Source organism: Gigantopelta aegis, chromosome 14 (genome assembly GCF_016097555.1).
Source record: "Gigantopelta aegis isolate Gae_Host chromosome 14, Gae_host_genome, whole genome shotgun sequence".
Taxonomy (NCBI): domain Eukaryota; kingdom Metazoa; phylum Mollusca; class Gastropoda; order Neomphalida; family Peltospiridae; genus Gigantopelta; species Gigantopelta aegis.
Window position 1 is genome coordinate 20659673 of NC_054712.1, and position 18504 is coordinate 20678176.

Genomic DNA, 18504 nt, shown 5'->3' on the forward strand with positions numbered 1-18504 from the left:
TGTAGTCTAATTTAATCAGTCGGAAACATCGTGCAATGGCAGTAAACTCGGGGCAGTCTCTTTAATACAAAGTCTACCTACTTTTCAAAATATTCAGAGGAGCATGGCCTCGAACCCCCCGCCCTAGAAAATAATGATTCGTAACCTCGAACTCAAAACAGAGTGCTGTTAAAGCGCTCGTCGGTGGGCACATTTGGGCTATTTCTCGTTCCAGCCTGTGCACCACAACTGGTATATCAAAGGCCGTGGTATGTGCTATCCTGTCTATGAGATGGTGTATATAAAAGATCCCTTGCTATTAATCGACCAACCCACAGACACGATAACACATACCACGGCCTTTGATATACCAGTCGCGGTGCGGAGCGAGCAATAACCAAAGGGGGCCACCAACGGGGATCGATCCCAGATCGACCGCGCATCAAGTGAACGCTTTACCACTGGGCTACGTCCCGCCCCCCCTCGAACAGAAAAATAACAAAGTGAATATGCAGGCACACAAACGTTAAAATTATATAGACTTATTTTTGCTTGTCCAAAAGAAATGATACAAGCTCCATGTATGAAGTCAGGATTAGTAATTAGGCCTAGTCCTAAGGATGCATCCTATTAATTATAGGCTCCTCAGCCGGAAAAAGGAGGATTAAGTATTAATCTATATCGCTCTGTCTATCTCGTCAAACATTGTCTGCACACGCGTCTCTTAAAATCTTCCTGTCCTGGTCGAGGCCGGCACCTGTGCCCATGACAGGCGTGCGATAAAACAGCTTGCTCTGAATGTACACGTTGAGACCTAAGAACTTGACCTGTTGAAATCCAGGCGCGTGCAGAATATTGTGCGGGGTGGGGATGGTGGAGGGTCTAGACTAGTGAGCGAAAAAAAAAAATCGGTCATGCTTCCCCGGAAAATACATTTTCTTGGAACGGGGATGTGGGTGAATCGATCCCCCACCCCCAACTCCCTCTGCACACACACCTGAAACCTGTTAATTTTCTTTTGTGAGAAAATATTACTCACATGAGAAATTTAAATATAACTTTCCTTCACCATTTTGGTACTTTATTTTATATGTGGTGTTCTTTAAATCTTCACAACAAATGCAATGAAACAAACTGCAAATAAATTGACGCCATGTCGGCAACCTCAACCACTCCCCCACCTACGCATGCGCAGTATACTAGTTGTGCCAGTTTTCATCAGACGACAACGCCCTCCAGTGTTAAAATCTTAACAGTTGGTAAGATTATGAAACCGGATTAAGGAAGAAAAGAAACAAATATGTCAAAATTGTTTTAAAATATGAAAAAGCTGATATGTAAAATAATAACATTACAATCTACACTTTCAGTGTCCTTTATTTGATGACCTAAAAATTATTTCAGCTCGACAGGTGCCCGGAGGCCGCCATCTTGTTTTCGCAGTGACCAGGAAGAAAATAACAAACACTTAAAATATATCAGTGTTTTATTCATTTTTGATCATCTCCAAAATGGTATTAGCTCCAACACCGATTTACAGGCCTTCTAAACCAATAAAGGTAAGCCGGACCGGTAAAATTATCGATAAATAAACAACCATGTCCATCGCACATTTTCCGAAGAGAGTACGCAGAGGGCGCTAGTTGGGAAAGTGGGGGCGCTTCTTGACACCCTAGTTGAATCCTCCTGGCGGCCAAAACCCACTGTTAGATTGGGTTGTGTGCCTTTTACACCTTTTAGCAGAAACTTTATAGATTAAAAAAGAAAACGTCGAAACGATAATAACCGATATGCCGTTTCTCTAAACATTCCATTCAAAATGGCATATCACATCAGATTATATGTCAACAGTCTAATGAATGTGGCACATCAATGTAACGAATATTACATGCATATTTCCCACAACAAACACAATGTTTTGCCTATCATCTAAATAAAATGTTTATAAAGAAAAATAGAATTTGTAAAATAATATTACTTTTATTAGTTTTGTAGTTTTATAAATTAACACAGTGTGTATAATATAGGCCTATTTAATAAAACCTAGATGATGCTGACCAGTTACATAATTAAGGCTATATAATTGATAAAACTGTCATATCACAAAATCAGTGATGACACTGACATCCTCTAGTTTATAAAATAAAAAATAATAGGCCTACAAAACAAACAACAAAATGTGTATCTTCAGGGGCCTAGCAGGTGGTACGCAGACTTTTTCGGCAATGGAATAAAACATAGTCCCTATACACGCATTTACATCATATATTTTAATTAAAAAAATATATTTTGTGATCTCAGGTGGTCCGCAGCTGCGTACCTGCGTATGGAAGCTAGGCTCCTGATCTTGGCCCAACAGGTACAGCATACTTGTTTCCATGTTGTGAAGTTCTATCCAGATGTATTTGGTCAGGCACATCTGCCCTAATTTATTAATTTTGTGGTTTGGTATTTTTACACAATAATGCAATAAGTTGTTTTGTATATATAGAAGCAACTCGGATACGGTTTAAATACCAACCACTTTTGCTAAAACAACTAAAAATTTTAAACTTGGTAACTTACATAACATCAGAGGTGGCACAGTGTAAAAAATAGTGGTACAGCTCGAGGTTCCCCAACCCAAAATCCTAGCTACGGCCCTGGCCAGATTCTTTTCAAATTCACCGGTGTGAAGGACATTTTCACAGATACAACATATATGAACAAAAAAGTGGTATGGCCATGTCATACCTCTTTGAAAAGTTGTACGGCCATCGTCTGTGCCGCCCTTGTAACATTTACATGAAGCTTTTACGGGACTGGTCAAACAACAAATAATGGACTGTGCATTATTATTATTATTATTTTAACTGTTAGAATTTTTAGGGCCTACATGTACATCACTGGTGTAGGTGGAACGTTTCTTGATCCAGTAACAGCAGTGATGATTTATATATATATATATATATATATATATATATATATATATATATATATAAATGTGTGCCCCTCCCCCTCCCCCCTCCCCCACTCCCCACTTTTGGCACATTCCTACGCCATAGTATTTTCATGTCCATAGTTATATAAAAACAAAAATGCCTTTTTAGTGTAGAAATTGATTAATTTTCTTTTTGATACTACATACATGTGGATTGTCAGTTTTTCAAAATGGGTAACTGTAAATCATGCTAATCACCAGGGCTGGATTTAGACCTTTGGGGTCCTGGGGCACTTCAGGTTCGGGGGCCCCTCAACATAGAAATTAAATTACATGACAAATAAAAAAATAAACTAAAATGAATGATAAACCACATTTGGGGGCGGGCGTGGGGGGGGGGGGGGGCACTTGGGGCCCTCTGTCTTTCTATTTTCTGTTAATTATTACATTTTTTAATAAAGGAAGTCCTTAGTCTGGGGACTCCTCTGGCAGGGGGGAGCCTGGGGCAGTTGCCCCCTTATAAATTTGGCACTGCTAGTCACATTTATTATTTGTGTCACAGGAAAAGGACACTGGGGATGAATTGCACTCCTGAACATTATTACGAGTCACGTTTCATATTGATGTACAACATACATATATGTACATTTTTTAAAGATTAACACTAATAACAGCTATTTTTCGTGTGCGCTGTTTTTTTCTTAATTGGCATAAGCACACTACATTGAAAACAGATGCATAAAACGATGCAAAATTAACCACAATAATTAGCAATGCCGTGGAGGTTGCCATGGTGTTTTTAATTTTCTGTGGCATTTATTTTTCCCATTGAAGTTGAACATTTAGTTGTCACTTTTCTTAATATTTCTATTTTTTGTATTACGGACAGATTAAATGCCTCTCTTACACAATAAACACAAAACAGCCATGGTTATTTATTTGTGGCATAGTTTTTGCTATGGCTATCTTCTTAATTACCAGGGGGTGGGGAGAGTGATGTAGCCCAGTGGTAAAATGCTCGCTCGATGCACAGTCGGTGTAGGATCGATCCCCGTTGGTGGGCCTATTGGGCTATTTCTCGTTCCAGCCAGTGCACCATGACTGGTATATCAAAGGCTGTGGTATGTACTATCCTGTCTGTGGGATGGTGCATATATGCCTGAGTTAAGTCTCACCAGCTAATTTTATCTAAATAAAATTAAACTTCATACACACGGCTCTCGTCTGATTTATATCCAACCCATTTTGCATTCGTCAGATATATTGTTAATGCTTTACTAAATGGCAGGAAACATTTTTCAATACCAACATTTCATTATTTAGGAATTTGCTCAGTACGGTAAACCGGTATTGACATGATACCGATACCGAACTGTATATATGGTATACCGCCCAGCTCTAGTTAGCAGTCAATATTTAAACAGACAGCTGCTAGTAAAACCAAAACTTGCAAACTAAATAGAGATTAACCAGTTATAGTGATGTCGGATATCTTCTTTATTCTGTGAAGGTAAGAATTTCTTATTCGGCCTATTATCTTTATTCTGTAGACAATTAAGGGGAAAAGCTATTATTGATGTTATTTTAGCCACATTGTACGATGACCTAGAAGTCAAATGAGCAATTTTGTAATGTAGCTATGCGTGTGACGTCAAAGTCATAATCTGCTAGTATACGTTTATCACTTTGCTTTAATCGGTCATCATAATCTGTCAATAGAAACAGTGGTTGCAGGATAATATAAAGTAATGTTTATGTTTTGGTATTTCACAGGTGTGAATTATGGAGACGACGGCTGTGGAGCCCGGTCCAGGACAGCATCTGAATGACCTGCAGAACTACCTGGTTCATTTTGGTAAGGAAATCGAGACGGCAACTCAACCCACAAGTGATCAACTTCAGGACATAACCCTGTTGCATCCCGCCAGCCAACATGTTGCAGATGCGGAAAGCAGCACAACATCCATTACTGAACTACCAACATCGAAACCAGAACAGGCGGGAGGCTCGCAGTTCAGTTCTGGTTTCTATACGGAGCAGCCAGTCATGGCGGCGTCCCTGGGAGCATCTGTTCAGGAGCTGTCAGGAATGACGCCTTCAATTTCGGCAGCCGGAGCCCAAAACATTGGCAGCAACACCACCATAAACACTGAGCCAGACCAGAGCGAGAGTGAGTCGAAACAGCAGGAGGAATCGGCCGATGCTCTGGAGAACTACCACGACTATATTGCCAGTCTGACGGGAGAGAAGATGGACGGTGAAGAACTGACGGTGGAGCCGGTGACCCTTGCTCAAGAGCTTGCAGTCAATTCGATGATGGAAGGCCTCGTAGCCCAGACGTCTGCCGGCAAGATGATAAGGATCGTTTCCGTGGGCAACGACGGGACGATGCAGCTGGTCGGAGAGGAAATGCCAGCTGGGATGAGCATCGCAAACTTGCAACTCAAGCAGGAGCCGCACAGTGAACTGGACGACATAGGTGGTGTTGGCACTAAGCACTCCGGTGTTATTGATGGCACGGACCCTGTTGCCGTCCTGGCCTCCGTGGCCACAAACACGTCGAGTGTGAACCAGATCCAAAATGTGTGTAGGGGAGACGTGAACGATGCTCAGCTGGTCGCCTTGCAGAATTCGGCCGACAGCTCACAGCCTCAGCTTGTGGCTGTGCAGGGAGCGTCGGGCGAAACCATGCAGGTCATTGGTGGATCGGAGGCTCTCTCGGGACAAGGGAACCAGATGATGCTCAATTCCTTTCAGACGGTGACTATCGTTCCATCGGAGGTGAACCAGGAATCGGGTGTTGTGAGCTACGTTCTCATTGTTTCGCCAGACGGCGACAAAGAAGGCAGCGAAAAACACATATCATTGGACATGGCTGGGTACGATCTGAAGGACGAAGCGTTGAGGGAAGTTACCGAGGAGATCATCCAGGAGGACGGGACGATGCACCGAGTCCTGAAAATTACTCCGCAGAACTTCTTCCCAGGCTCCCAGACCCAGCTGGTGTGCAACATCTGCAACTACACTAGCCCCAAACGGTACCTGTTGTCGCGACACATGAAAACTCATTCCGAAGACCGCCCGTACAAGTGTAATATTTGCGAGCGGGGATTCAAGACCCTGGCCTCTCTAACGAATCACGTGAACACACACACGGGCACGAGACCACACAAGTGTAAAGATTGTGAATCGTCGTTCACCACATCCGGGGAACTCGTGCGGCATGTTCGGTATCGTCATACGTTTGAAAAACCTCACAAGTGTCCCGAATGCGACTACGCTTCTGTAGAGCTGAGCAAACTTAAACGACATATCAGAATGCACACGGGTAAGTAGACTTCGCCATGAAAAACAAATTGAGGGGAGTCAGGTTTTTATCACCTATGTTTCTCAGGGCTAGCTCTGGGTGAGCCAAACATTTCGCCAAATTATCTAAAAAAAAGAAGAAGCAAAACCCAGTTATTTTCCTACAAAACATCAACAATTACTTAAAATTTTTGCCAAATTAAAATAAAATTTGCCAATTATTCCTAAAATTCACAATTGGCAAATTTGGCGAGTGGTAGAGCTAGCCCTGTTTCTAATCTCCGGTAATGGGCACCATTCCCTTCCATTCTACAGACGCCATGTCGTCATTTATTACCAATTTTGGAGTGAAAAAATTCCCAATCTGAAACCATGCTGAGGTGTTGTTAAACAAATATGCCTTTTCTTTCTTGTTTTTTTCTTTTTTTACATTTATGCAGGGCTAGCTCGACCTGGGTGAGCAAAACAATGCGCCAAATTGTCTATTAAACGTAAACAAATTGCAGAAATTGTCAGTTATTTTCTAAAACAAAATGTAAATTATTAACGGATACCGTATATGAAATTATTTCGCCAAACTAAAATAAAATTTGCAATCTGCGAATTTGCAAGTGCCAGATTGAGCTAGTCCTGCTTTTATGTAATAAATGTTTTTGTGGTTTTTTGCAGGTGAGCGTCCGTACCAGTGTCAGCTGTGTAGCTACGCCAGCCCTGACACGTATAAACTGAAACGACATTTACGAATACACACTGGTGAGAAGCCATACGAATGTGACCTTTGCCATGCCAGATTCACTCAGAGTAACAGCCTGAAGGCGCACAAACTGATTCATTCCGGCGACAAGCCTATTTTCCAGTGCGAGCTTTGTCCGACTACATGCGGCAGGAAAACCGATTTAAAGATACACTATCAGAAACTGCACACCAGTGAACACCCACTCTTGTGTCGGAAGTGTGGCCAGAACTTCCCCGACCGCTATACGTATAAACTGCATATAAAACAGCATGAAGGCGAGAAGTGCTTCAAGTGCGAAGAATGTGATTACGCGGCTCTCTCTCAGCGCCATCTAGAAAGTCACATGTTGGTGCATTCGGGAGAAAAACCGTTTGAATGCAACGGCTGTGATCAGACTTTCCGACAGAAACAGCTGTTACGTCGACACCAAAATCTTCACCACACTCCAGGATATATTAAACCGGCTTCCAAGTCTAAGTGCTTCAAATGCTCTGATTGTGACAAGACCTTTGCTCACCGCGGATATTTAGTCGGCCACATGGAATCTCACGGAAAGCATATGTCGTTTTCGGAGTCTGAAGAAGAAACTGATGTGAACGATTTGCCGACGATTTCAGCTCAGCACGTCCTCGAGAGTAACCTGATGCAGGAATGGCGGGACGGCAAGCTGGGGAACTCGCCGCAAGTCGTTATTGTTCATCCAGACGGCAGGGTGGAGGAAGTCACTCCCAAGCTGCAGGTGTGTTGGATAAGAATAAGATGGTTACATCAGTATGTCCCTCTGTTACCGGTGGTTTTTAATTGGTCACAATGACTAAATTAATATTAGGTTTTTTTTTAATTATGACTTATTAATACTTCCAAGCTATTAAAAAAAATTAAAATTTGCTTTGACATAATTTAATATAAAAAAATCATGTTTTTCGGTAAAGGAGGGACAAGTAAAGGAGGGACATAAGTATTTTTAATTAATTACTTTTAATTACTTATAATATTTAAAAGTAAAAACATTGAGCTAAATATGTAAAGTATGTTTTACAAGTTAAAGTTGTTTAATATGTCTTCTATATACTGTTTAAAGTAGGTATACATTTTTTACAAAACGTTACTGTTGTTGAAGTCTAAAATATGATTTGCTAAAATGGGCATAACTTATGAATGGCTGTGTGTATCTAAGAACTGTAAACAGTTTTAAAAAACTATACATATAAATAGCTTTCTGATTTTCTCAAATGTGGCATTTTGCTTGATCTTGCCCATTGGTGTTCTCCATCTCCAGGGATTTATCCAAATGTTCTGTGGATCCTAACATAGGCCCCTTCCCAAAAGAAATGGCACTAAAACTTCCACTTTTTTATTGTAACAGTTCCCAATCAGGGAACATTTTGTTCAGTATTGCATTGCGATTCACTTTGTAGATTTCAGAGATTGCTACACAATTTTAAAATGTTGAATAGTAATTGAAACTCGTAGTTTAACTGATCACCAATTGTTGGTAATAATTTTAGTTTTTTTAATGTTCCTTACCAATATACAATGTATATATTAATACTGTTCTAATAAATTAAGTTAACAGTAGTATACTGCATGATCGTTCAGTGGCCTGAAAATAATAACTAAATTGGAATTTTGTTTTTCTTTCTGGACCAAGTGTTTAAAGTAATCCAGGACTCTACACAGCAAGTAAAACACTTGCATTTGCAAGTACCTTTTGTTCACAGGCGACTGTATCTTAAAAAGTAGTAGCCAACTGGCGAGTACAAAATATTGGACCTATAGTAAGCATAAACAAGTTAAATATGCCTATGAAATCATCAGTTACAATTAGTATTTAACAGGATTTCGAAACAAATTTATGCACATCTCCAGTTTAGATCATCAGAATTCGCAGTGTTCGAGATTAAACATTTTGGGCAGTATCCCAGTTGGATACTAACATTTCAAAATGTGGTATCCCACTTGAGAATTTAGTATCCCACTTAAATGAAATTTATAAATAACATCGTAACAAACTTGGATGACACTCTTACTTAACTTCACCAGTAAATAACGACTTTCATTGTTTCAGTGAAAAATAAAAACGCAGGATTAAAAAAACAAAAAAAAAAACATTATATGGTATCCCGGTGGGATACTGGGTTCTTGAAGTCTGGTATCCAGAAATAAATTTTGGTATCCCCGGGATATCAGGATACCGTTAATCTCGAACACTGATTCATTATAGATGCATTTATTTTTAGCCCCTTTTTTTTTCTTCACCTGAACATGTGTGGTATGATATTATGTACAGGACCTTTACCGAGTACACTGGCATACATTTATTTCATAAAATTATATATTCGGTAAAACTGGAGAGTGGCCAAGAGATTTGGCTAGTGAATATATATATGTATATACATGTATACTATTACATGTCATTTACTAGCCAGCAGCAAGTGAATTAAAACTTCTGCATTGAGCCCTGTAATCATATGCACGTATATAATATATATATGTGCAGGTACATATAGTTGGTGCTTGCCTGAGGTGCTTGAATCGTAGGATCAAACCCCCACTGATTGGGTCTTTCCCAGTATTTACCAGTGTCTCATGACTGGAACATCAAAGGCGGTCGTGATATGTGCTATCCTGTCTGTGGGATGGTGCATATAAAAGATCCCTTGCTACTAATGGAAAACAAATGTAGCGGGTTTCCTATGTTGACTACGTGTCAGAAATTTACCAAATGTCTGATATCCAATAGTCGATGATTATTAAATCAATGACTTACGATTATTTTCAAACAAAACAAACAAAAACTAGTCACCAGTTAAGCATGAGCTGAAGTGTCATTAAACATCCATTGTTTTTCTTTTCTTTTCTTTTTTGGTTTGTCCCCTACCGGACCAACCAGAGTTGACTACATAGATTTTTCTCTGTCCATCTGTCTGTCAGTGCATTTGTCTGTCTTTCTGTCTGTCCCACATATAGTTTTGTGGACTTTGTTTTGCAAATGCTGAAATTTTGTATATAATGTATAGTTATAGATCAAGTTTCATTTCATTTCAACTTATTTTTGTGCTTATATCCAATTAAGTTTCCTGGGCACACACCTCGGCTATCTGGGCTGTGTCGAGGACAGTGAGTTAGATGTTAGTGGCTGTGTGTCCAGGACAGTGAAGTGAGTTAGTTGTTGGTTGTTAGTAGTTAGTCAGAGAGAAGAGGGTGTAGTGGTATTACACCTACCCACTGAGTCGTTAACACTCTCTCTGAGTGGGAGCCAGTACCGGGTTGCGAACCCTGTACCTACCACCCTTAAGCCTGATGGCTTAACCACAACACCACCAAGTTTACTTCATGAGGCCTCAGATTACAGTTATCTTCCCATTTGCTTGTCCAAAATCCGGAAATTTGTTCCCACTAGTAGTCTGCTGTTTGACTATGATTATTTCATGGCAGACAGCGATGAAGTGGCAACTATTTGACTGAAGTTGACAGGGGAGTGCATGTAGTTTGTAAACATGTGTAACTTGTTGACATTGAAGACTTGTTTGTGGTAATTCTGGCTCATGCAACAGTAGTACTTTTTGGGTAAAATGGGTGTACTCCGGCCAGGTTTAGAGGGTGTGTTTGTTTAAACCAATATCCTGGGAGAAAGAGCTGGGCAACATTGGTCCTTTACAGGGTATGTGTCTCCCAGGCAGGCAAAGGTACATACACGGGCCTGCTGATATTAATAAAAATGTTATAGCCACTAAGGCTATATAGAAACATATAGCGAAATTAATTGTGGTCTGTGGCCATAAGGATTTATTCCAAGGGACATAACTGTTAAAGATGGAATTTATCCTGTTTCACAGAGTTATGGCCCTTAAATGTTTGCACATCATGTTCTTTTTGCAGGCTCCGCCTGACCGGACAGTTGATGACTTACTGGAGGCAATAAGTGCTCATACAAGTGGAACTCAGGGATCCGAGGAAGGCACAAAACAGATGATGGAGGGGACAAAACTCCGGAAATCAGACAAGGCGCAGCAAAAGGGACTGGACGAAAATGATGGGTCGGAGAAGGGTGAAAATAGGGAATCAGGGGCAATTAGAAGGCAGGGATCCCAGGAGATTGTGTCGGAAGGTGTCGATGAAGGTCAGTCAGCTGAGGTTAGTCGGTCAAACCAGGAACAAGTTTGCCATCAGAAACAGACACAGACTGGGTGTACTGCTGGTGGAGAGACGGCGACGAAAGGAACAGAACAATGTCAGGTTTGTATTCAGCTGAACACCACTTTACGTCTTTTTAAGTTTTTATGCAACATTTTGTTCAGTATCACGTCACAATTACAAGTAACTATGTAAATTTAAGATTTTGCTACACAATTTTAAAACAGTTAATTTTGAAATTAATTTGTAAATATCATTGCTTGAAATTTTGAAAATGCCATGCTCACTGGTTTTGCTCAGCACATGAATATAAATCCATTTTAGTAAAGGGGAGGGGCGTACATTTAATTTGTTTTAATAAAACACACACACACACACACACACACACACACACACATTCTTGATGGTATCATTAAAAAAAAAAGTGTCCACAGTGATGTCATTAAAAATAAAAATAGCAGGTGAAAATCAATTTATAGGCAGCCATTAATCAATAAAAAGTCGACAAGCATTGTTTATTGGAAGTTCGATACCCAGCGACAATTGATTCGATAGCCGGCGAAAAATCGCCGGGTGCCGGCTATTAATGACATCCCTGGTCCATCTAGAAAAACTTTAGCATAGAAGTTCCAGCAACATTCCTTTCAATAGTAGTCATAAATATTAAAATATTTAGATTATATCAACAACAGTTTTTGAAAGGACAAAATAGAAATGTATGTACTTTTTTGGGGTGGGTGGGGGTGGAGTGTCGATAATAGCTGTTTTGTTTGTAAATATAAATTTGCTTAAATTACAAGAGACATAAGTTTCATTTTATAAACACGTGTATTGCTTTCAAATTGCATGGTTTAAGCTGGATCCCACGAATTATTAGATAAATTTGGTTGGAAAATCTGTAGCCAAACTGGTTTAAAATATAATCCGAACACCATAGCTGATTGACAGATTTATTCGGAGGAGCAATCAAAAAGGGGTGTTATGATTGACAAAATGTATACCATATGAAATGATTCTGTGATGGTCTGAACTGCATGTATTAAATTTAATTTACAAACTTGTCACACACAATTTCCTAATTAGCTTTCTGGTGAATTAGTTATGAAATAAACTTGTAAAAATTAATCTTTAACTGACTTTTGGCAGTTTGGCAGGGTGTAGTTCAGAAAGAAATGTTTTATTTAACGACGCATTCAACACATTTTATTTACAGTTATATGGCATCGTACATGTGGTTAAGAACCACACAGATATTGAGAGAGGAAACCCGCTGTCGACACTTCATGGGCTACTCTTTTCGATTAGCAGCAAGGAATCTTTTATATGCACCATCCCACAGACAGGATAGCACATACCACAGACATGACTGATATATCAAAGTTAAATTTTGTTTTGTTTAACAACAAGCACCAGAGCACATTGATTTGTTAAGCATCAGCTATCGGATGTCAAATTTGACATAGAGACCTAGACAGACAAAAAAACCCTGCAACATTTCTCCATTAGTAGCAATGGATCTTTTATATGTACCATCCCACAGACTGGATAGCATACAGCACAGGCTTTGATATACCAGTTGTGGTACTCTGGCTGGAACAAGAAATAGCTCAAGGAGCCTTCTGACAGGGATCGATCCCAGACTGACCACGCATCAAGCGAGTGCTTTACTATTGGGTTATGTTCAGGCCCTGGTATATCAAAGGCATATGTAGGGCAGCGGCAGGTTTTCTTTCAACCATAACCATATATGTTTGACACCAAATGGCCCTACATGTAGTTTTTAAAACCTGCTCTGATGTAATTAAACAAATACATGGACATGTATGACTTTGGCAATCAGCTTAAATTTTGTCAATATGTAGCAGCATCATAATGGGTTCAAATAGACGACAGATGACAGCGAGGTGGAATGTTACTCAGGTTTATTCATATTTTCTCATTCTTTATTTCTTTACAGCTCTGAAAATATTACAAATAATTTCATCCATTAATTATTATGACCAACATCACTGTAAATACACCAATAATAAAATATAATGTTAATCATCCAATAGTATGATATAATACACATACAAATTACTTCATATACATGCCAAAACATACATTACACAATATTAAATCATTATAATCCTAATATTACATATAATACATATAATAGTCAACAATAACCTCGTAACAAACGTCAAATATAAAATCATAATATACAAAATATCTACCCACATAATATGAACTATTGTACCTTCATAATCTACACATAACCCATTTCTTAAATATAGTAGATACAATTTATTCATAAACATACCAAGTATGTGGACCAAGCTGTCCCAGTAACGAAGTAATCCGTCACGTCATCACGTGCACAAACGACGAATCTGAATTAGAAATAAATCATCGTACAACTATGCAGTTATAACTATTAATAATCAGGTATAAACTGACCACAGTTTCAAATACATGTAATAAATATAATATTCTTCAATACATGTCTACATGAGCATATAGACATTCCAACCCGTCCAATATATTCACACTCCCTTACCTAAGCGTATGTATTAGTATAAACTTCACAATTTAATATAAAGACATCTGTAAAGACCTCTACAATATTCTACAAGTACTTCATAAATCACCTTAAAGTTAAATGCAAACTTACAAGAACCGAATATTTCCCCTCTTCCAGCAGCGAATCCAACCGAGCATTATATCGTAGTCAAACATCCTACAAACCAGAGTTTATATAGCCAAGAGAACAATAGAAGGCGCAACGCACGTGCCTACAGTCGCACATGCAAGAAATGCACATCTGTATCTCAATACCCGAGTAATCGATAATAATATCTAGACTTACTACATGTCAAAATAATTATTATAGATAACAATACCTAGACTTACTACATGTCAAAACAATTAAAACTATATACAAACACTATCACAAATATTTCATTGTTTTCAGATGAAAGAGGCTGGTACTCAGGCTACAATAGACTCGGATTCTGAAGAGGACACCTTCAAGCCAATGATCGTTTCTTATCGAACCATCACCAGTTTTGAGAAAAAAGCAAAAGCTGTGAATGTGGACAAAAATGTAAACATAAATGATAGACGTCGATTGGCAGTTAAACCTACAGATGGCAAAGAAAATTTGGCCTCAACAGCATTAGTTACTGGAAATACCAGTACTGGGAGCTCAAGTATTGGTAACAAATGTGTATCAGTTGTATCAAGTGATAGATCTTTTAAAACAAACAGCAGTACACCTGGCAGCACAGCACATATATTTTCTTCACATCTTAAAGAAACCGGTACCGCCACAGCTTCAGCGGGTTCTGAGAGAGATGCACCAAAGCCAGGATCTTCCACTGCAGTCATGACAATGACACCTGTATCCACAGAGTCTAAAAACACATCATCTCCGTGTGTATATTCCAACGTTGAATCGGGACAAGTGATTCAGGTTTCCAACTCTAGCTCACCGCTGTGTTCACACTCCGATCTCACGGTACTGGAAAATCCAGACTCAAGTGATTACGATCTGCAGTGTGACGATTCGAACACTGATTCATCGCAGGTCCTGGATTCAGACAGCACTGTGGCTCCAGCAGGCCATGTTTCCAAACCCACTGTGACAGTAGGGATCGGTTCTCAGTTAGATTTAAATAAGGCTGCTGTCTCAGCATCGCTGTTAAAGCAACATGGGACTGCAGTAGACATCCTTAAATCACAGTCACCTGATAGACTCACAAGGTAAACATAGTTAATGGTGATAAGAAGCTATATATTTTCCAGTGTTTTCCATAGAAATTTGGCAAGATGAGGTATGGTAGATTAAACACTTATGGGGGATTTTCACCAGTGTCAAGGCACTCTTTTTTCATTAACAACAAAGCAAATTATTGAAATAAAAATAAATGTAATTAATGTGCTTCTTTAATAAATGAATGGCAAAATATATCACAGGCATATTTTATTATGTAATAATACATTTTCTTTGTGTTTATAAAGATAATTTTAGAATTAATTATTGAAAAAGGCTTGTTTAATCTCAGGGCAGCATGACGCTGGTTAGCGCAAGATGGTGCTAGACTATTGAGGCATCGTGCCACACCATGTTAAAACAAGCTAGGGAAAACACAATATTCAATTCCAAACAGTACAAAAGTATATTCAGCAATAACTTCCATTTTGCCACAACATAGGAGGAAATACTAAACAAAAATGCTCATTTTATGTTCAGTCAGTTTAGGTTTTTTTCTTTTACATAAAGAAAATCCATGTTGATACATGTATACATGTACAATGTATGTAGCAGTATAAGAATAGCCCTTGAGCATGATGTAACCCAGTGGTAAAGCATTCGCTTGATGCGCGATCAGTCTAGGATCGATCCCCGTCGCTCCACAACTCGTGTAACAAAGGCCGTGGTATGTACTATCCTGTCTGTGGGATGGTGCATATAAAAGATCCTTTGCTGCTAATCGAAAAGAGTAGCCCATGAAGTGGCGACAGCGGGTTTCCTCTCTCAATATCTGTGTGGTTCTTTAAAACAAATTAGGCCTAATATACCCATCTACTGTTAAAAGTAGTCACATTTTGGAAGTTGACAATTGATTTTATTATCTTAGATATATAAATTAGTGAAGTTTATTTGCATCATTGCAGATTAGATTCAGTAAATCATTAAAATAATGTAAGTAAAGCTTGCACATATTAACAAAAATAAATTTTGAACAATCACTGAATCTGTGAAATCCTGATGCAGTATTTCAGTTGGAACAAAAGAACTGACAGGATTTCTGCCAGAGGGTAAAACGGGTATGGTGCCATACCTAAAATATTTTGCTGGGTTTTTTTTTTAAGTTAACCTTTTGACAAAATTAATTACTCTTATCAGTAATTACTGTATAATTTTCTTAACCCTAACCCTAATTTTAACCCATTTACTTTCTGGGGGTGCCCCCCCCCCCCCCCCCCCCCATACCCCATGTTGACTGCTTGCATTCAATTCCGGGGGGGGGGGGGGGGGGAGAGAGGACGTAGCTCAGTGGTAAAATGTTCGCATGATGCACAGTCGGTTTAGGATCGATCCCCATCGGTGGACCCATTGGGCTATTTCTCATTCCAGCCAGTGCTCCACAACTGGTGTAACAAAGGCTGTGGTATGTACTATCCTGTCTGTGGGATGGTGCATATAAAAGATCCTTTGCTGCTAATCGAAAAGAGTAGCCCATGAAGTGGCGACAGCGGGTTTCCTCTCTCAATATCTGTGTGGTTCTTAACCATATGTCTGATGCCTTATAACCGTAAATAAAATGCGTTGAGTGCGTCGTTAAATAAAACATTTCCTTCCTTCCATTTACACATATGGAACGGCTTTAAATATTTTAGAGCTAGTAATTTATACATGTATGCGCACATGCACATGCACATGTACATGTTGCAGGTACAAACTTTTTTGCACTGATAGTAACTAATTTTAAGACCAGCTTAAATAGCCATTTTTAGTAGTCCAAATGTGTGCAAAAGACTGGGGTGGGGGATGGGGGGGGGTGGATTCAGGCAAAGTCTTCACTGTTCCACTAAACTTCCCTATATATAATTGACTTGCTTAGCTGAATTCGTTGTATGAATAGGGGCAGGATTTAGCTCAGTGGGTTGAGTGCTTGTTTGAGGTGCTTGCATCGCCTCGGTGGATCCATTCAGCTGATTGTTGTTGTTTTTCTCATTTCAACCAGTGCACCACAACTGGACAAAGGCTGTGGTATGTGCTTTCCTGTCTGTGGGAAAGTGCATATAAAAGATCCCTTGCTACATTAGGAAAAATGTTGCGGGTTTCCTCTGATGACTATGAGTTAGAATGACCAAATGTTTGACATCCAGTAGCTGATGATTAATTAATCAATGTGCTCCAGTGGTGTCATTAAATAAAACAAACAAATCATTGTATGAATGCTAGGTTCAGTCTATGTTTGTGTGTGTGTCTGTGTGTGTGTGTTTGTGTCTTTGTGTTTGTGTGTTTGTGTTTGTGTGTGTTTGTGTTTGTGTGTGTGTTTGTGTTTGTGTGTGTGTGTGTGTGTGTGTGTGTGTGTGTGTGTGTTTACATGTATGTACATGTGCTGCTTTGTGCTGAAAATAATTTGTGTAAAAGAATAAATAAACAATATTACAATCTCAACCATTTTATTTTATTTCAGAAGCATGAAAAGGAAAGAGATTGAGCTGGAAGCTTCACCGGCCAAGAGAACAAGACGAGCGACCACAACTGACTCAAAGTAGTTTGTGTATTCATAACAAGAGGAAGACCATGCTGGTGACATTTACCAAGAGACATGTAAACTGCTACACACTGGATATCCTAGATGTATATGGTGTTCTTTATCAAGACATTGCATTCTCTGTATATCCTAGATTTTGTGTTAGGCCAAAAAAAAAATTGTTTGTTTTTGGTCACCCGACCGACCCTAAATTTTGCCACTGACACTGAACTTTTTTTTTTTCTGCTGGGGTGGGGTGGGGGGAAGCGCACAGAGAAGTTGTGGTCAAGTAGGATAACTCTTACACGTCAGTGTGTGTGTTAAATGGAGGTTGGGGGGGGGGGGGGGGAGCAGCGATGCTTTTTATACACCTCCACCCCACTTTTTGGCACCTTCTTACGCTGTGCCCTGGACCCAATCACTGGCGTTCTTAGAGACTGGACCCAGACTAGACATGCCTGGACGTTGAATGGATATGAGCATAACTAATTTGTTTGAAGTTGGAATCATTAACACGTGCTCTTATTAGGTACCACAGTAATTGGTGACACGCGAGATCGCATGACAGTACGGTAACGTGTGTGGCGATCAAACGTCTTTTATTACAAACTGCTAAATACTGTAGGCTATAGAGGAAAATATATCGTATTATCGTAACTCCAGTCATCTCATACATTGTAGGTTTATTTTCCAAAAACAACAATGTGTGATCTCAACAAAACAATCAAGGATTTCTCGATACCACATGCACAGACTACAAGTTATAGCGCTTTTTTCCGCATGCAAAGGTGAAGGTCATTTGAAGAAGACGTACAATTTTCATTGTTGGCTACTGCTTAGGCCTAGTACCCAGAATTTGTTAATATACACGGGTGTAGCCTGTAGGAAGATACCAAAAAGTGGGGTGGGTGGGCACACACACGTATAAAATTAATATATAAACCATCGATGCTGCTACAAAGTACCCGCTTCCTACGCCAGTGATGTAGATAGGCCTATCAACTGCTGAGCATGGGTAATAATTAAATAAACGGAATATTCAAGAATAGCCACAAACATTAAACAGTTCACATTTATTTCAGTGTTTCAGTTAATTGGGAATAAATTAATTTGGGTGATTTTAGCATGGGTCCGTTCAATAGGCTAATAAACATTAAAACTATAAGTCCGTCCCA

The 18504-nt window shown here is 39.4% G+C and overlaps 1 protein-coding gene across 3 annotated transcripts; it reads left to right on the plus strand.

The window, feature by feature from the left end:
* Positions 1–1187: 1187 nt before the first annotated feature.
* LOC121389005 lies at positions 1188–18196 on the plus strand. Of its 3 annotated transcripts, XR_005960035.1 has the most exons (7): positions 1205–1538; positions 4673–6227; positions 6875–7680; positions 10824–11180; positions 14032–14822; positions 17270–17793; positions 17830–18196. XR_005960035.1 is itself a non-coding variant. In XM_041520595.1 (6 exons), the coding sequence occupies exons 2-6, from the start codon at positions 4682–4684 to the stop codon at positions 17349–17351; spliced, it is 3582 nt and encodes a 1193-aa protein (XP_041376529.1). In that variant the 5' UTR covers positions 1188–1238; positions 4673–4681; the 3' UTR covers positions 17352–18196. The 3 variants fall into 3 exon arrangements, 2 of the variants coding, with proteins under 2 accessions (XP_041376529.1, XP_041376527.1); XM_041520595.1 differs by having other exon boundaries at positions 1188–1238; positions 17270–18196; XM_041520593.1 differs by having other exon boundaries at positions 17270–18196.
* The last annotated feature ends 308 nt before the right edge of the window (positions 18197–18504 follow it).